Raw genomic sequence first — 20,742 nt, forward strand, 5'->3', positions numbered from 1 at the left:
TATACATTCTTATTAAAACTATTAGATACATAAGCAATTTAACCTTATGTGGCTATTCATTAAATTAGTAGTTAATTTGCATTTAATTTTCATACATACAGAGTGGATATTACTATAAATAATTGAAAAGCAGGCATATATTTTTTAAATGTTTCTATATAAATAGCTAATTTGGATAACACAGGACTAATGACCAAACTTGCTATGCATCAAAAACTGACTGGGAAATAGAGAACGGTATAGCTCATCGTGTTAAAGACATATAGTCTTAAAAGTAATCAGAAAACTATTAACTTAGAAATTATGTATTACTGACAAAGTGAAAATATAACTTACGTGGCAAATTTTTTTTCAAAGTTCTATTGTAAGTCTACTCCCTTGAAGGTTCTGTGCCTATCCCTTCTACAATAATTTAGATTAGGAGTGAGAAACACTTCCTTCCAATATGAAAATATTTTAAATCTAATGAATTTCTGAACGAATCTTGAAACATTAAGAAATACATATCAATAACTTTCTGTAGCTTGCAGTACAATATTTATGGACACAGAGCAATATTATAGAATTCTGCGATGAGGTCTTCTAGAAAAAATTTACATTTAACATACACAGATTTTCCTCAACTTATGATGGGGTATGTCTCGATAAACCCACTGTAAATTGAAAATATCATAAGTCAAAAATGCATTTAATACACCTAACCTACTGCACACCATCACTTAGCCGAGTTTACCTTAAATATGCTCAGAACACTACATTAGCCTACAGGTGTGCAAAGTCATCTAACACAAAGCCTACTTTATAATAGTGTTGAATATCTTAAGTAATTTATTGAATACTGTACTGAAAGTGGCTGTCTGGGTACAGAATGGTTCACGTGTACCAGCTGTTTACCCTCGTGATTGCATGGCTGAATGGGAGCTGCAGCTTGCTGCCCCTGCCCAGTATCACAAGAGAGCATCATGCTGCATACTGCTAGCCCCTGAAAAGATCAAAATTCAGAATTCGAATTGTGGTTTCTACTGAATGCGTATGGCTTTCACACCATCATAAAGTTGAAAGATCGCTAAGATCAAACCATCTTAAGTTGAGGACCATCCATACAGGTCTACATTTGGAGGTCTCCTAACTGAAAGTAGATGAAATTCAGTCTGAGATGAAAGGAACATTTGCATTTCTGAAGATATTAATATTGTGATCAATTTTCAATCATATAATAAGTACTGAATGATAAATACCATCTACATAGCAGTTTCGTGAGCTGTTACCTTCTGCTCTATTCACTGTCCAAGTGCTTGTTTGACAAAACTTAAAACAAATATATGTTGCTCAGGAACAAGTATACTGCTTTTTAACTATAATATAGAACTAACCACTGGAACCTGACTATAGGCCAGGAACCAGGAACCTGGAACCTGGCTACACTGGAACCTGGCTATAGTCCATTCAGGAAGAAAAGCTGTTCAGTCCATTCCAGCACAATAAAACCAGTCTCTTTTCCCACAGTTTTACTTTTTAAGATGAATGGCATGTTATTCTAGTTCCACCAGTAAGTGTAAACTAAACACATCTAGTGTAAATTAAATTCTCAGCAGTTCCTCTGATACCCTAACAAATCATGTGTTAATGCTAATGTTAAAGCCGAAAGTCAGGTGAGGTGTCAGGTTTTACTTGACAGGAATCTGGTTTGCACTGCGATGACTGATGTAAGCAGGGCCCAAGAGGAGTCCAGTACATTATTATTATTGAACAAATATCGTAAAACCACTTTTTCCTTGGTTTAACGATATACTTTTAACTAATACACTGTACAACTACAATAGATTTTTTGAGAAATGAGTACAGCAATTTCAAATGGAAATAAGGAACTTTAGCCAATTTTTGTCTGACGTATTTGATCCATTCCCACAAAACCTGAGATGCACAGAAACTTGATCTTCTGTGAGAAAGGTATTTTCTAATAAACTACATTTCATTTCCTGAATTTGGCTGCCAATTTCTGAAGAGCCAAACAGCCACAAAATGAACAATTAGTACATACTCTGTAAATACTTTTATATCCAGCATTGATTCAAAGACTTTATTGTTTAAGTCTACACTGGTAAAACTGTAATAAAAATAGATTGACTGTGTTGGACCCTCAAATAACACTTCTCACTATAGTAAAACACAGAATTTTGAAAGCTACAAGTTTGTCTTGGACTATGTCCAATAGGGTCTGGTTACAAGAACTAATTCATTATAACCTATACCGTGATCCTGGAGCATGGCTCTGAAGAATATGTTAGATGAAGGCTCTAGTCAAGTGGATTAAAAATAGAAAACTGAATAGCCAGTTATGTGCTCTAATTAAGTAAATACCATATTTGCATAATGATAGAAACTTAGCTTAGAAAAATGAGGAAGAAACAGGTACAAATAAAAAAGAAATCTGATTAAAATCACATCCTTTTTTCACTTAACTTGAACTATGTTAGAATAGAATAATTATCTGAGTTTTAAAAAAACTCTTTCTTAGAAGGTGGTTAAATTAGCTAATGAACTAAAAAAGGGAAACTGGACTGAAGAGGGCATAGATATAAGAAAAAGTGGGGACACACACTACTGAACACAGCCCAATAATAGCAGATACTATTTTCAAAAGGATTTATCAAATATACTCAGGTCTTCACTAAATTAGCTCAGATCATAATCAGCTTGATACCAATGCTCCCTTTCTTGGACTTGAAGCTGAATAGATCATAAATCTCTGTTAAATAAATGATTCCTTACAACCACCAATTTCTGAAATAAATGAATAAATTAGTTTCTCCTTTCTATACAATTCTGCAGTTCAGCTAGATAATGGTTAAAATCCCTTGTAATATAATGGAAGTAACAACAATATAATAACTACCTGACTATTTAACTACCAGACTTATTTAAACTTAATTATTTGAATCAAATAAGATGTGGGGCTTCCCTGGTGGCGCAGTGATTGAGAGTCCACCTGCTGATGCAGGGGACACGGGTTCGTGCCCCGGTCCAGGAGGATCCCACATGCCGCGGAGCGCCTGGGCTCGTGAGCCATGGCCGCTGAGCCTGCGCGTCCGGAGCCTGTGCTCCGCAACGGGAGAGACCACGGCGGTGAGAGGCCCGCGTACCACAAAAAAAAAAAAAAAAGCACTTAACAAATTATCATTTAATCACTTCTATAATTATAAATCTCTCACAATTTGCATAGCAATTCAACAATTTCACTATAATTATATAATGTTAGCAATTGGAAAGATCTCTCTGATTAGCTGTAGCTCTTAAATTTATCTATTATTAACAATAGCTTCTTACACTATTTGAATACATATATATAATCATTCAATCCTTAACAATCTTGTGAAACACCCAAGGCTTATATTATTACCTTCATATCACTGATAAAACAACAGAGGCACAGAGAAGTTAAATTACTTGCTTAATAGGATTATAATTACAAATTATAATTCATTCAAAAAATCAGGTGGAACTGCTACTGATTTCCCACTATCAACCTATACAAATACATTACTATATACTTGCACTTTCCAAAGCTCACAATGATTCCCCACAGCAGAACCTTTGCACGTGCCTTCTGCCTGGAAAGCCTGCTACCACTCTGTTCCCAACTGGCAAGCTTTAAGAAATTTCACATATAATACCTCATTTTTACAACCACCCTTTTGGACATACTAAGTATGAGTATTCTCATTTTCCAGTTGAGGAAGTAAGACTTGTCTAGGAAACATGCAGATAACCAGAGATAGGGCCAGAGCATAAACCCTGGTCATCTCTTACTCAGGACTTGCACAGTACCATAGGCTGGGAATATGGCCATACACCATCATTGACTGTAAAATAAGGTCACAATTTTTGGAGCACTTCCTGATCTGGTCCCTTCTGAGATTACAACATAATTCAAGGCTCTTCAATCTATTTAGTTTTAAACTTACTACATGGAAGAATCTAGCTGGGAATCTAGTATAAACACTTTCACTAATTCCATTAGAAGTCAATTTATATTCATCTCTCAAATGTCCACATCTATCGTAAACCAAGTAAAAGGCCATATGTGCCATAATTACTAAGAAATAAAATTATTGCAAAAAAGTCTAAAAAAACTGAGATTAATCCATAGAATAGTGCTTCACTCCAATCCTGACCAAGAGAGCCCAGTTTATTTTCCTCTTCTCAATAAGACAAATTAAGTTGCTATCAAATTTAAAAGTCCTTATAGTAACCTCATATAATGTAAAGCTTTCTGAAGTAAACAGAAAAATGTACTGGGACTGCAAATTAGCCTTTAGGTAATAATTTTTAATAATTTTTCAGAAACGTTATTTGGTTATTTTCTCAAAAGCATTTTCTAAATTAAAAACAGAAAAGCACAGAATAAGCTTCATAGAGATTCTATTATTTAAAAATAGCATGGTGTACTGATAAGATCATAGACACAGGACTCATGTCCAGAAGACTGGGTTTAAAGTCTTGGGTCAACTTATCTACTAGTTTGTACATATAGTGCTAGTCACACCACCTAATTTATCAACCTTTCTGAAGAGATGAAAACTGTACCTGTTCTACCTGTATGATACAGTTTTTAGGTTCAAAAGAGAAGATAAGTAGGAACAGTACTTTGTATTTTTATCATCGCAAATTTTTCTTGAACCCATTTTCTATCAGTATTAAACAAACCACTTCCCAACTAATGGGAATTTCAGAGTACTAGCAATAAATCAAAAAGTGCAATTCTTTTATGGCTTACATTATCTGTATCATAATATTCTTTAAAACGAGTTTAGATAGATCTGTACATAGTTGAGAAGAAAATACTCCTGACAAGAGAAGGTCATTTGAATCTTCCCTTTTTTATTAGTTTATATTTCAAATTCCCTAAAGCTTCTGACCATTTGACTTATCACCCAAACCAGGACATTTTTTAGAGTAAATGGGAGCCCTGTTAATAGTTAAGCCAGAAGAACAGACATTAACCAGAACTGTTGCTGGTAAGCCAGGGCATATGGTCATTTTATATAAGTGTACTAGATTTGGGAAGAGGAATTCTATCTATCCTAAATAGTCTGCAAAAACAAATTGTCCCAAAGGGTGAGAAGTGAATTAAAATATAATTTAATTTCACTATTCAGTTCTAATACTTCCGATTATAACTTAAGTAAAATAGAAAAGTATTGGCTAAAACTGAAGGCCTCCTCTAAGAACTGAATTTTAAACGTAAAACATTTTTGGATCAGTAATTATCAAAGCTTCCTTAACCTTAGACTGACATATGGATTAGGAAAAGCAAAATGTCATTATTTTTTAAATAGTCTGTTTTTCTCAAACATGGTTAGAATAAGAAAAAAATGGGGGGAAAAAGTCAGCCAGTGTGTTTGAAGACATAGGTGCAATTTGTGAGGCATGAGTACATTAAAGATCACATCTACATGCCAGCAGTGAATAAATTCAGTAATTCATAGGTGGAAAAATTACCATTTAAGACATGCATCATTATTTTTTTAAGTGGACAAAGCAATGAATATTAAATGTGTTTGCTCCTGTGAACCCATCAAGGAATGCTTTAATTAATAGACTCCAAGTGTCAGTGACTTGTTCCTACAGTTAACTCTTCATAATATTTTCCATTTACATTACTGTAAATATTGTTCCCACAGTTTCCATCATGGCAGCATTATATATATGTACACAGGACAATTTGTATAGAACTACATTTACTGGATAAAAAGATAAAGATTGGTTTTTCAAGATTCCCAAAATACAATCCACTTTTCTACTCTACAGTCTTAGTGATCACTCTTAAATTCTTTTATCATCTCTGCAGCGGTTAAGCTCTGAGGTTCTTACAAATGCCAGTGTTAAAGAAAGGGCCTAACGGCTATCTAACAAAATTCCTAAGCTTCATTAACCTATATTGCAGAGATATGAAATACTGCCCAAGCAGCCACTGTATACAAACTGATGGCCTGGAAGAAAAAGATGCCTCTTTCCACTGACAATAAATAGCAGATCATTAACATCCTGGATCAGGCCACCATCATTTAAACCTATGCCAATAGGCAAGCACACAGTATACTGTATAAGACTATTTATCAAGTATAAAGTGATAGTTCCTAAATTGGGAAAATTATATATCTAATAAAACTTTGCTCATTGCTGATGCGAAATGAAGTAGCTAAGTACTTAAAAACACAAACTACTTTAATAGTTTATAAAGGGAAATGAAGAAGGTATATGTAGCCATAGAGATAATCAAAATACATAAAAGTTTCTCTACCTAAGTTGGAAGTTGGCTATACCATATGAGGCTACTTTTTCTAATCGGAAAGCAATGTATAATCTTTAATGTCTTTTATAAGCACTTTAATTACCACCTGACTGTCAAAAGAAAAACTGTGATACTGACATCCTCCATGAATGTTAAATATATCTTTTAAAACAATTATAAAACTGCTCAACCTAACTGGAATCTCAGCACCATCAACTCAAATTATAAAACATTTTGGCACTTGGGGCAAGATCACTAATTGATCCAAACAACACCTAGTAATTACTGTAAACAACTTTTTAAAAATTAAATCGTGTTCATTTAGGTTGACACAAATTTTGACAGCATAATTTTCTATTATGTTAATACTTCTCTCCCCTCTTATCCCTCTTATTATTTTAATCTTATTTTTATCTTTCTTATTATCTCTTTTGTTCTGCTCTTAAAGTAGTTCTGACTGTAAGTATACAGCTCACTCCAGTTTACTAGTATTTTGTGTTCGTATTAAAGGTGCTGGACATTATTATGTAAATAATCATAATGGGTTTAATCACTAGATTTTTTGCCTGGGGATACAGGCAAAAAATTTGCTGGGAGGGGAGGAGAATGGCATGATGTGTAGAGTGGGAGAGAGATGGGAAATGCCCAGCACAAATAGGAGAAATAGCCTTAGAGTAGGAAACAGCTCCATAGGAATCAGCTCCAACTTGGTTCTTCAGGTAAATCATGTAACCTCATTTGTTCATTATATATGCTGGGCATGTTTTGTGCCAATATGGTAGCCACTAGGCACATGTGAGTTTGAGCACTTGGAATGTGGCTAATCCAAATTGAGATGTCCTGTGAAGGTGAAATACACATCAGATTTTAAAGCCTCAGTATGAAGAAAAATGATGTAAACGGCCTCATTCATAAATCTGTATATGGATTACATGTTGAAATGATAATATTTTAGATAAATTAGGTTAAACAAAACATATTAAGTTAATTTCACCTGTTTCATTTCACCTTTTTAAATGCGGCTAATAGAAAATTTTAAATCATGTATGTGGCTTTATTGGGTAGTACTGTTCTAAGACTCTCTGATAAGAACTAGGAATACCGAGGAGAATGAAGAAAGCACAGTCTCCGCTATCAAGAAACCCCTTGCAGCCTAGCTGGGTAAGATAAAAGATATAAACATAATTACAATATAATAGCATTAAATGCAGCGACAAAGATACATATAGAAGGGTATGGGAGAATGAGGAGGGCTATTTGTGGAAGGGGGTAGGAAGAAGGGGTGAAGAGAGACATTAAGGTAGTCTCCTGGAAGCTGCACTACCTGAGCTAAGTCTTAAAGGATACGTAGAAAGGGGGTGAAATATTAAGGATCTGGGCGGAGGTAATTTCAAGAGAAGAGGATTGTATGAGCCAAGACAATGAAATAGCAAAGAGCAGGAAGGAGGAATATAAGCAGTCTCCTGTTTTAGAGGGAAAGGATAAGGTGGGGGGTAGAGGTGTAAGGTTAAGAAGGGCTTCTTTGACATTTTAAAGGGATTGAATTTTAATCTTTAGGCAATTGAGAGCCACTTGAAGGGTTTTAAACAAGAGAGTGCCAAGATCAGAAATAATGGTTGGGCATTCTGGCAGCTGTGTGGAAACTGCATTTAGGTGCAAGATTGGAAGCACAGTCTAGGTAAGAAATATCAGGGCCAAAACTAGGGCAAAAAGAGTGAGGATGGATAGGAAAGCACTAATTCAGAACTCTATTTAGGAGGTAACATCAGTAGAATACAGTGATTGACCTGTCCTGACTCCATGGAAAGGGGGTTGATATTATTCTAAAGTGATGGGAAGACCCTGGCATGTCTTAAACTAAGGGAGTGTCATGTTCTGACTTAGGTTTTAAAGAATCATTCTGACTGCTGTTGGAGAATACACTGTAAAGGGAAAACAGTGTAAGTAGAAAGATAGTTGATTAAAAAAAAAAAAGGAAGGCTATTGCTGCAGAAGAGGTTTAAGATGATGGTGGCTTGGCCCAGGGTGGATACAGATGAGGTGATGAGAAGAAATTGGATTAGGGTTGCATTTTTCTCTGCAAAATGGTACTTCCTAATTCACAGAGTTGAGAAAAGAAAGTTCAGGAAGATCACACTTGTTGAGTCCCATTGTCTTGTTTAACCAAGAGGTGAAGTTGTCTGCTGAGAGTGAGAATACTGTATAGAGGCTTGAGGAAAACAGTGAAGGTTTGGAAGACAGCAAAGGAAACAGAAGGAGCTAAATAAAGGTTATTTTAGAGATTAATTGGTGCCCTATATGAGGTCTGAAACCATGTAATTTTAGTGATATCAGTCTAACCTGTTATGTGATTTCTCCCGTCACAACCCTCAGCTACCCAGCTGTAGGAGGTAAGAAGATTGTATAGAATGAATCAACAAAGAGTTTCAGTTGTAAAATGGCTTGAGTTACATGATTTCAAAATCTACATAGTTCCAAAATTCTTACAGTTCTAAGAATCCTAGAGTTTTCAGTACACAATTTTTCTCATTGCGGTTAAGTGTACATATATAAAAGTTACCGTTTTAACCATTTCACCACACAATTTTTAAATTGAGCATCCTAACCAAGGGCCTCCAATATGTATGCTAGGACATTAAACTCCCAACCCTCAAGGTGGCAGTGCTGGGCCTGAGGTGGCTGGAATCCTAGTTGCTGTTGCCTCTGGATGGAAGCAGTCTCATTTTTTATCAAATTATGTAATACAAGTATTCTTTTTCCAGGTACTGAAAAAGTTTGGGAAGCATTGTTCTAAGCCATAAAATTTGAGAAACCCAGTATTACAAAGAGTTCAAAATATCTGCTTCACTGTTAAGTTTTCTCATAGGACTTCATAATTTACATGTAGGTCTTAAGGCTCCTTATCGGAGGCAGGTATCTACACGTATGCCTACTGTTTCCACCGTTAAAGTGATTTATCATAAAATCCCATAAAGAGAATCTAAGAATTTAGAATGGATTCAAAGATATTCTCCGCTTAAATGAAAAAGATGAGTCCCTCAAGGAACGCCCAATGCATTAATTTTACACGGAGACTGACTCTCTGGCAAGCACTGGGTTAGTTTCTGGTGATAAAAAGGTGAACAAGACATGGTTTTGACCTTAAGAAACTTAAGAGTCTAGTGACGAGACTGATTTAATTAAATAAATAATGAAAACTGCAATAAGTGTCAGATAGGAAGGCACATAGCACATAGTGCTGTAAGAGGATCTGATAGAAAAGACTAAAACAAGATAAAATTTGGAAGTGAATGATACTTTAACAGGGTAATGAATGTTCAGCAGCTCTCTTTTATAAAGATACCAAAGTTCCTACAGCATTGCTAGGATGGTACAGAAACATCCTGTTATGCCCACTCGCAAGGAGTAAGCTGTGATATTCATCCCTTAAGACCGGGAATGAACGGGAAAATTACTTTTACATTTTATATCTTTGATTTCCCAAATACAACTCTACTTTTTAAAGTTTATAATATCCTCTGTCTTCCTCCCAGGTCTTATAAGTATTAAAAAAAGTATTGAACTGGTTTAAGAAATATTACGATACTGTCTATTCTGTTTATTTTCTTCAACTTCATATATTTAGAATTTCTAACGCTAAAACGCTTCTTTTAAATAGGTAATATAAATAGGAAAATATACTAATAATTTGAATGTTTATAAACGAACAGCCACATAAAACGTTGACTTAAAAAAATTACCTAACAGCATGTTGTTCCAATAAATAATGCGTCACTTCTGATTCCGTCTCATTTCAGGTTCGTCAGAAACTTTCTTTAACCTGAGCAAAATATACATCGTTCATTTTGCTACGCGGCCTCGCCACCCAGTCCGGTCAGGTCGCATCACTAAACTGTAGGTAAGAGCTACCAGCCGGAAAGCTACGTTAGATTGATCTGTGTCCCTTCCCTCCTCAGTTAACTTTAACTTTCCATCTGGTACGGGCCGCTCCTACGTGCTTTCCCAGAAACGGGCTTAAGTCAGACACATTGATCACTTCTTAGGAGAACGTGAATCTCCGCAGACAGAACAGCGTGAGCTTTCTCCAGGCCCTCTCAAAAACCGCGGTGGCGGCCGCCAGCTCTCGGAGCCTCTTCTGACGGTTCAGTGGAAGAGCTCCACTCTCCAGTCACCGCCCAACGCGGTGGGACTCGTCGCCGACCCAGCTCCTCCGCAGGGGGCGTGAGGGGCGCCACCCAGCTCCGCGGAGGTAGGAGGAGGAAGAGGCGTGACGTCGCGGGAACTCCCACACGACGTTGCGTGACGTCGCGCGAGGTCCGGGCGGGGCGAGCGTAGCCGGCGGCCCTCGGGCCCTCCCCCAGCGCTGGAAAACGCGGGCTGCCCCGAGGGGGCGGCTTGGCTGCTGGCGGTGTGGCAGATTAGTGAGGGAACGAGCAGAAAAGCGAACGGCCGTCTCTTCCCCTCTCCAGAGCGTGCTCCCGTTCCTGCTGGGGCTTTCGAGAATCTCGACGCAATCTTGCAAGCCGTGAGTAAAAGGAATCTTTTTCCCCGACCCAAAGCGCTGGGTCCTAGCGGGCTATTTCCGGTCTGGAGCTGCCGGCTGACCGAAGGCGTTTGACCCCGGGGTGGGGATGGCTGTATGGCGCTGGGGCTGAATCTGAGGAGTCGGCTGGAGCCGGCCTGAACTACGCAGGAGGCAGACCGGATTGCGGACGACCCAGCGCTGAGTGCTGTTTCCGAGTCTTCGCACCAGCTGAGAACTTGCTTGCCGGCGCCGGGCCCGCCACGCGCATGCGCCGACCTGCGCCCGGTGTCGCCGCGCGCGCTTCCGGCGCCAGCCGTGTGGTTTGTTCGGCGGAGCGCTTTGGCGAGGGCGGACCGCCAGCCCTTCGCGGTGCGGGAGGAGGCTGATGGCTAAGGGTCCTGGGATGGGAGCCACTGGACCTCTGCTCTGCTCGTAAGAGCAGCAGTCAGAGTCACTATTCAGTTTGTTCAGGGCCCTTGTGTGAACTGAGGAGCGGCTCTTGCCTCACCTAAGAATGTGTGTGGTGTGACAGGAAAGATCTTCTCTTGAGCACCTTCAGTGTGGTGGTTTGTGGTTTACATTGCAACAGGAGGCACAGAAATGTATTAAATTATTGCAAACTGTTGAGCCCTGGATGCAACTTGAGAGGCAAGATGCACATTTTTGAGAAATTATTCGTGCAGCGAATAACGGTTCAATATCAAAAGAAATGCCAGCAAAAAGTGCTAAGCATGCAAAATAGATTGGAGAGGGTTTCAAGTTTCGAGTTGATGTGGAATACAACAATATATTGAACCAAAAACTGGAAAGCGCCCTGAAATATTCTTGACAACAAGCATCTAGACACACAGACACACACACACACTGTAAAAGAGCAAGGAAGATGATTGCCATAAGCTGTTCAATATCTGAACAGCTTAGTATTGATAAATTGTTATGTGGGGGGGAAAAAAACACTTAACCTTTTTATTACCCCGAAGGTAGAATAAAGGAAGCTTATCTTACACTATTGGTTTTAAACTATTGAATGCTAAAATATACAATTTTAAATTGTTCATTAAAGTAACTAAAACTTTGTTTTGAAGTTTTTGATTAATAAAAACAATTAACATTTTTGTTTTGTTTTTTTTGCTTCTTAGGAGTATTTTGGAGTTCATTGGCATCACAACTTGAGTTGCAGCAGCGACGTGGCCGTAGTAGACGTGTCCTAGCAATGTGACCTCGGACGAGTCACTTAGTCTCTTAAGCCTGTTTTCTTAAACTCTAAAATGAAATTAATAATATCAGTAGTAGCTGTTTTATACAATGTGAAGATTAAATTAAAAGGAAATATAAAACAGCACACTCCATGGTACATAGTGAACACTTAATAAATGGTGGCTTTTATTGACAGTAGTATAGACCCATTGATTTATCTTTTAGATAAATAAAAGATAAATTTAGATAAATAAAATTTATTTAGATAAATTTAGATAAATAAATAAATGGAATTTATTTAGATAAATTTTAGATAAAATTATTTAGATAAATTTTAGATAAAATTATTTAGATAAATTAGATAAAATTTATTTAGATAAATTTAGATAAATAAATAAATGGAATTTAAATTTAAATTTATCTAAATTTAAATAAATTTAGATAAATAAAATTTATTTAGATAAATAAAACTATTTAATAAATAGTTGAATACAAGCCTCTTTAGAAATTAAAAATAATTTCCTAATATTATGTAAAATCTAGTACTTGTTCAGTTTTCACTGATTATCTTTAAAAAAAGTGTAATCACAATTTTTGAAAAGCTTAATAAATGTATTTTTATTTCTTTAGTGTTTTATAGTTTACCAAGTGGCTCTGCACATAATATTGCTCCCTTTAGACAAGCCCTTGCTTATCTTAGCCTCTTCATCAGAGACCTCAGGAAGTGGTTAGTAAAAGACACTTAAATCCGTTTGGGCACTTGTTAGCAATGGTAAGGCATTGACTAAGGAGCCAGATGTGAGGGTTAGTAGATTTGTTAATCATTTTATTGTAATTTTTTAGTAGTAGCTAGTTAATGGTTTCAGTTTAAGAACACATATTAAAATATTTATTAATCCACTTGAACTTAATAGCCTGTTGCTTCCTTGAGGGGCTACACAAATAATAAACTTAATCATTCACCTTTATTCTGAGAGGCACAAAATAGCTTTACCCATATTTGCCTTGTTTTTAGATGTTTCCGTATTCATAGATCTTGGCTGTGTCTGTATCTTGCTCACCAAATTTCATTGTTATGAGAAAGCTGTTCAGAGACTCGTGTTAGTCATCTTTCTTGCTCTTTTACAGTGTGTGTGTCTAGATGTGAATGCTTATTAAGTCAAGAATATTTCAGAGTGTTTTCCAGTTTTTGGTTCAATATATCGTTGTATTCCATATCAACTCAAAAGTTAAGAAAGCAATAAATTCTTTTAGAATGGGGAAACAGTACTGACCATGAATGATTACAAACCTCTCTATTATCATAGTCCTTTCAATTAAACATAATGTAGGTAATTACTTCCTCATAGGCGGAATAAGAAAAAATTTGCCTGAAAGAGTAGCTTAACTTAAGGCCAGGTAACTGAAATTGGGGCTTTTCTCACCATACTCATCTTTTTTCCTCACTTCCACCCCCTCAAATTCTAAAGTGATTGATCATAGGTAAATAAGGAAAACTTGAGATCAGCTGCCTGGTCTTGAAGTCATCCTGATTTCAAATTACACAAAGATAAATGCAGAATTCACTTATGTTGCAATCTGTTGTTTCAGGTATTTGAACTGACCAAAGACAACTTCAGACCTGTATAATGTAACAGAAAAGGTCAAAAACATTAGGCAGTAGAAGTGTGAGCATATTAAGTAAGATGAACGTCCCGGGAAGCAGTTGTGGAAGCCCTAGTTCTGCAGATGTATCTAATGACTTTAAGGATGTTTGGACAAAACTAAAGGAGTGTCATGATAAAGAAGTACAAGGTAATTTTTTTCTGAAATACTTGTAGCAGTATTCTGCTGAGACTATAATAATAATAACTAATTTTTATGACAGTTCAAAGATCTCATTTTTAAGGGACCTTTACTATTCCAATTTTGGGTGATTCATTTTTATGGTTGAGTTGTTGCTTTTTGACTACAGACAACTAACCACAGAATGTAGCTCCTGCACAGCTTGTAGTTACTTGTAATATGTATGGTGTGGTGGAAGGGGCATAGAAATTGTTGACCGAAGATCTGGATTTGAATTCTAATTTCATTTATGTACTTGCTCTGTGATCTCAGCAAGTTACGTAACCTCTAAACTTAATTATCTTCTGTAAAATTATTTGCAGGACTGTTTATTGACATAAAAATACTACCTAAGTCATTCAGCAAACCTTCAGAATTTGTATCTCAGTGCTTGGGTTTGCCACCAAGCCCTGAGACCCAAAAGTAAATGGCAGTTTGCCTTCAAAGAGCCTGCAGTCTGGTAGAGAGAGAGTCATGTGAACAGCTAATTAACAGTATAGTGAAGTAAGGGCTAAAAGGTTTATATGAAATGCAATGAGCATACAGAGAATTGAGCTGTTGCGATTAGGTTGAGTATATAAATGTTATATATGATTGTGTTAAAATGTACTATTAAAAGCTAAACTATTAAAGGTAAACTCAACGTCTGATAGTAAGCCTTAATATACCTATCTAATTCTGTGACTTTCATGTAATACATTTCCCCCATGTGTGGGAAATGCTTCGTATTACATTTATTTCTTGATTACCTACTGCAACCATAGGTTAATACTACCGTGCTTTATAGTTTTTTTCTTTTCCCTCAGTTGAATAGCTTTCTCTTTTTTTAAAATTGAAGTATAGTTAATTTACAATGTTGTGTTGGTTTCAAGTGTACAGCAAAGTGATTCAGTTACACATATATATACATATATGTATTCTTTTTCAGATTCTTTTCCATTATAGGTTATTACAAGATATTGAATATAGTTCCCTGTGCTGTATAGTAGGTTCTTGTTGTTTACCTGTTTTATATATAGTAGTGTGTATATGCTAATCCCAAACTCCTAACTTATCTCCCTCCACCCCACCCCACCTCCAGTCCCCTTTGGTAATCATAAGTTTGGTTTCTTTGTCTCTGAGTCTATTTCTGTTTTGTAAATAAGTTCATTTGTATCATTTTTTTTGGATTCTACATATAAGTGATATCATATTTGTCTTTGTCTGGCTTACTTCACGTAGTATGATAATCTCTAGGTCTATCCATGTTGTTGCAAATGGCATTATTTCATTCTTTTTATGGCTGAGTAATATTCCATTGTATATATATACCACATCTTCTTTATCCATTCATCCATCGATGGACATTAGGTGCTTCCATGTCTTGGCTATTGTAAATAGTGCTGCTATGAACATTGAGGTGCATGTATCTTTTCAAATAAGAGTTTTCTCCTGATATATGCCCAGGAGTGGGATTGCAGGATCAACTGGTAACTCTTCTTTTAGTTTTTTAAGGAGCCTTCATACTGTTTTCATTTCCCTAATGATTAGTGATGTTAGCTTTTCATGTGCTTATTGGCCATTTGTGTATCTTTGGAGAAATGTCTATTCAGGTTCTTTGCCTGTTTTTTAATCATATTGGTTTTTGTTGTGGTTGAAGTTCTTTGTATATTCTGGATATTAATCTTTTACCTGATATATGGTTTGCAAGTATTTTCTCCCATTCTGAGTTGCTTTTTCACTCTGTTAATTGTATCCTTTGATGCATAGAAGTTTTTAATTTTGATATAGTCTAATTTATCTACTTTTTTCTTTTGTTGCCTATATTTTTGGTATTATATCCAAGAAATCATTGCCAGATCCATTGCCATTAAGTTTTGCCTTGTGTTTTCTTCTAAGAGTTTTATAGTTTTAGATCTTACGTTGAGGTCCTTTTTCCATTTTGAGGTGAATTTTGTATATGGTGTAAGGTAAGGATATAACTTCATTCTTTTGCTGTGGATATCTAGTTTTCCAGCACCATTTGTTGAAAAGACTGTCCTTTCCCCATCGAATGGTCTTGGCACCCTTCTCAAAAACCATTTTTTTGAGAAGGGTGCCAAGGCTCTATTGTAATTGGTCTGTATGTTTGTCTTTATGCCAGTACCATATTGTTTTGATTATTGTAGCTTTTTATTAAGTTTTGAAATCAGGAAATATGTGACTTCCAACTTTGTTCTTTTTCAAGATTGTCTTGGCTATTCGGAGTCCCTTGAGATTTCATATGAATTTTAGGACATATTTCCCTACTTCTGCAAAAAAACATCATTGGGATTTCAATAGAGATTGCATTGCATCTGTAGATCACTTTGAGTAATGCTGACATCTTAACAATATTAAGTCTTCCAGTCCATGAACATGAGACGTCTTTCCTTTTTTAAATTTCTTTCAGCAATGTTTTGTAGTTTTCATCATACAAGTCTTTCATCTCCTTGGTTAAGCTTATTCCTTATTTTGTATTGGATGCTTTTGAATGCTATTGTAAATGGAATTTTCTTAATTTTAGATGCTATTGTAAATAGGATTTTCTTAATTTCCTCTTCAGAGTGCATGTGGTTAATGTAAAGAAACACCACTGATTTTTGTGTGTTGCTTTGTATCTTACAACTTCGCTGAAAGTTTCTGTTTCTTAATTGTAGTTTTTGAATTCTTAGCTGAGAAAAACATTAGAAACTCTTTAATTTTATTATGGAAGGTTGGAATTCAACTACATCTGCTACTCCACTTACATCTGTTACTGCTCTATTACGCTCATTCTTTGATAGATTTTTCTGATCCATGTTTCCATTAAAACTCTCTTTCAGCATATTAGAATTGCTGATGCAGTCAGGGTACATTAGTGTTCGGTTAGAAATCCAGGTGTCAATGAAGTTATTATTGTTTTATCCATTTTTTTTTTAATTTAAACTTTTTTTTCTAAAATTGTGAAAACACAAAATAAACAGCAGAAATTTACCCTCTTCTCCCCACACACAAACAGGTAACCACTTTTATTATCTTTTGTGTGTGTATTTTTTTTTTAATTTAAAGTTTAAGACTTTTTAATTTTAGGAAATATTGTACATTTATAAAAGTAAAGAAAATAGTATAATGAACTCCTATTTACCCATCACTCAGCTTCAACCGTTATCAGTACACAGCCAATCTTGTTTTACTTATTTTGCATTTGCATCTTTATCCCTCTTCCACTCAGTTACTTTGAACTTTCTGACATAATTTCATCTATAAATACTTCAGTATATTCCAGTAGTCTTTTTTAACAAAAAATTGCCATTATTATACTAACAAATTCTTTAATGTCATCTTATACCTATTAGATGATTATGTTCAAATTTCCCCAGTTATCTAAAATGTCTTTTTATAGTTGGTTTGTTCCCATCTGTATCTAGAAGAATTCTCCATGTTGTGTTTGATTAATATATCTATTGATTATTTTCAGTGTAGTTTCAGTTTATGTTTCCCTTATGAATGAGATTAAGCATCTTTGCTTATGCTTGAGGGTGATTTGTATTTCTTTCTTAAGAACTGTTTATATACCTGATTATTCTTTGGTTGGCCTTTTCCCTATCAATTGATAGGAGCTGTTTATATGTGAGGCAGATTAGTTCACTTCAAATATTTGAAAGTTTAGAAATTCAAATTTGTTGTTAGTGATAAACATCTGATTTTTAAGTGACTGTGCTTGTGGTCATATGTTCAGGGACAAATATGAGTATTTTACATTAATTCTGCTCTTCATTTGACTACACTGTTTTCCCCCAGAAAATGTAGTGTGAAACACTGAGGAAGTATTCTGAGTTTTAGTACTGACTTGCTATTCATTCAGTGAGCAGTTATTGAATTATATGCTGAGAATGGTAGCAGTTGCTGAGAATACAACAGTGAAGAAGACACAGTAGGTTTTGGGGGCATTGTATTCATCCTCTTTCGGAAAATATTTATACACTGTAGTTATATAATGAAATGATAGCAAAAATAATCCAGATACAAGATATTCTGTCTTGTATAATGGCTACACTGATAATAACAATGTAATCAGCTACGTGCACTTTTAAAACTGCAAAGGAATAATAACATCTCCCAACTTCTGTTGAAGAGAAGCCATATCCTCCTCTTGGTTTATAATACTGTGACCCCAGCATGTAAGTTTACCAATAGGAACAGTTTCAAGTTTAAACTATTATAGGAGCTATACACTATGAAAAAGCTTATTCTTTGTGACCTGGAGGTAAAGCAAATACAATATCTTCAAATGATTTAAATAGGACCAGATGTACTTGAGTTTTTAATTAAACATTTAACAGAGAAGAATTAGCATTCTGCCATCTTCAAGTATAAGGTTAAATTCTTTATCCTTTAAATGATTACTTTCTGTTGTCTTATAATAAGACATTAAAATTTTAAGAAGATCATTAAAATTTTATTATGCAGAGTCCCTATCTTACTCATCTTTCTACCTGCATTTCCATAGGTGAAAGTGCTTGGCACATAGTAAGAAGTTAGTAAATGGTATCTGAATGAATTGCATAGTTTAGCTGCATCAGTGAAACATTTTCTTGAACATAAGTTTTTTAAATCCCATAATATATGAAAATATCAAAATTTCATATCTCTAAAACCCTGAAATGCTTTACTACCCATTTACTTTAAATTTTCTATTTTTAGATGATACTGTAGAAAGTTGGGAAAAGAAAAATAAATCACCATTTTATAGGAATGGCATTTGTTTATTCTTTCCTAGTTTTAAAGGAAATGCATGTAGCTTATTGTATTGTTGTGTTCAGTGTACATACTGTTTTATATGTGACTTATTTTTGCGGTTATTTCATTACTTAACCAAACTGCTTGTTTTTCATGTGGTACATAATCTTCATTTTAGAATTTTTAGGCATACCCATTTAAAACTGGGACAGTTTTATTTTTTAGGCTCCTAATTTAACAAGGATAAAGTATTTGGCAGCTTTCTTCCTCATGTTCATTGGTGTTTCAGGGTCTTCAGGAGACCTCTATGATGAGGAAGCATCAAGAAAATAAATAACATTGTTTGATAAGAACAATATGCTATTCATCAGATTACAGAACATATAAGACTCACAAATATTACATAATGGATAATTTCTTTTTAAAGTGTGTACTCCTCATGGCCATACTCTTAGTAGCCATCACACTCGCAGGAGCATTAGTTTATATACATGGAAAAACTTTAAGGGAGGAATACAGAAGTTGTTGATGATTCTGATTAATATCTATGTGCTTTATGAATGGTAGGTATTGGATATATGTTTGAGCTGATGAGAGAAGATAACTTCTGGCATATTATAATATATTGATCAGGCTACTTTTGCCAATTTCAAAATCACTTATGGTTTCTTAAAAGTTTTAAATGATCGTGCACTAGTTTTTAAAAATTAGTATGTTATTTAAAAACATTTTGGTTGGGCCCAGGCAAATTTGTTGAAAGGAAGACTTTTTTTGACAGTCCCTTGTCAATGTGTTCCAGATAGTTCCATATAAAATTAGATCCTGTGACTCTGTGATAACATCAAAGACATGCCTAAAGGGTACTTAATTTTTTTTTTAAAGTAGAGGATCCACTTGGAGAAACCAGTATAAGAGGCTATTTGAAAGACGTCAAACATGGACTTGTCCAGACTTTGCAGGTTTTGAAGTATACATAGGAATTAAAATTCAGTCATTGCTTTTAAAACTTCGTGTCAGGTTAAAAAAAAAAAAAGGGAAAGAAAAGATATGAAGGTAGTACCTGAGTTATATAATTTTTCTTAGATACGCATAAGAACTTAAATGCATCTGAACTTGTTTGGATACAATATTTTTTTGCCTTTTAAAATCCCTTTCAGTATCAGGTTTATTATTAAAAAGCACAGGTAATAAGATGGAATTTAGAATATTTTTCATAATGTCACCATTTTAATAAATGGTTTTTGTCCACGCTATGTTTTACCATCAACATCTCATCTAGTAATGTTTTCTATATCTGGTAAATAAGGTAATCAATTTCATAGAAAACTAGGCAGATTTTTGAGGACAGAATTGGAGCCCCATTGAAGAAACGGAAAGTATAGAGGCTCTAATATGACAGGATAAATATTTCTTGATTCAGTTTTGGATTGCTCCATTTATTTTCTTAGATGTTTCATCAAAAATTCCAAAAACATAACATTCATATCAAGACTACACAAATTAGCAATGAAAGGAATTGCAAGTAATTTTGGTCCATAACATCAGTGTCCTAGTCATTAAGAAAGGCTAGTCGTCAGGAAAATGCAAATCAGAACCACAATGAGATATCACCTCACACCTGTCAGAATGGATATCATCAAAAAGAGCACAAATAACAAATGTTGGCGAGGATGTGAAGAAAAGGGAACCGTCATACACTGTTGGTGGGAATATAAATTGTTGTAGCCACTGTGGAAAAAAGTATGAAGGTTGCTTAAAAAACTGAAAATAGACCTGCCATATATGACCCAGCCATTGCACTCCTGGGTATATATCCGAAAAAAAAAAACAGTAATTCGAAAAGATACATGCACCTCAATGTTCATAGCAGCATTATTTGCAGTTGCCAAGATATGGAAGCAACCCAAGTGTTCATCAGGAGATGAATGGATAAAGATGTGGTGTATATATGTACTCAGCCATTTAAAAAAAAAAAAAAAAGGAATACTACTCAGCCATAAAAAAGAAATTTTGCCATTTGCGGTAACATGGGTGGACTTAGAGGGTATTATGCCAAGTGAAATAGAGAAAGACAAATACTGTATGATGTCACTTATATGTGGAATCTAAAAAATACAACAAACTAGTAAATATAACAAAAAAGAAGCAGACTCACTCAGACTCAGATACAGAGAACAAACTA

At 35.2% G+C, this 20,742-nt stretch overlaps 1 protein-coding gene and 1 long non-coding RNA gene across 6 annotated transcripts in view; one reads left to right on the forward strand and one right to left on the reverse strand.

The window, feature by feature from the left end:
* The window catches only part of LOC141276187 (uncharacterized), a 449,573-nt gene extending 439,399 nt beyond the window's left edge, over positions 1–10,174 (reverse strand). For both annotated transcript variants that reach the window (XR_012325351.1, XR_012325350.1), the window contains exon 1: positions 10,036–10,174. This is a non-coding gene — a long non-coding RNA (uncharacterized lncRNA). The remainder of the gene's footprint in view (positions 1–10,035) is intronic.
* A 229-nt stretch (positions 10,175–10,403) lies between these two features.
* RBBP8 (RB binding protein 8, endonuclease) overlaps positions 10,404–20,742 on the forward strand; it is an 82,527-nt gene continuing 72,188 nt past the window's right edge. The window contains exons 1-3 of one of the 4 annotated variants that reach the window (XM_033837616.2): positions 10,404–10,544; positions 10,765–10,820; positions 13,608–13,811. In XM_033837616.2, the coding sequence (XP_033693507.1) occupies positions 13,703–13,811 (109 nt within the window). In that variant the 5' untranslated portion in view covers positions 10,404–10,544; positions 10,765–10,820; positions 13,608–13,702. Of the gene's footprint in view, positions 10,545–10,681; positions 10,821–11,959; positions 12,172–12,596; positions 13,812–20,742 lie in introns of those variants that run through there. The other 3 variants (XM_033837615.2, XM_073790586.1, XM_033837620.2) reach the window with 3 other exon arrangements.

The sequence above is a fragment of the Tursiops truncatus genome, chromosome 13 (genome assembly GCF_011762595.2).
Source record: "Tursiops truncatus isolate mTurTru1 chromosome 13, mTurTru1.mat.Y, whole genome shotgun sequence".
Lineage (NCBI taxonomy): Eukaryota > Metazoa > Chordata > Mammalia > Artiodactyla > Delphinidae > Tursiops > Tursiops truncatus.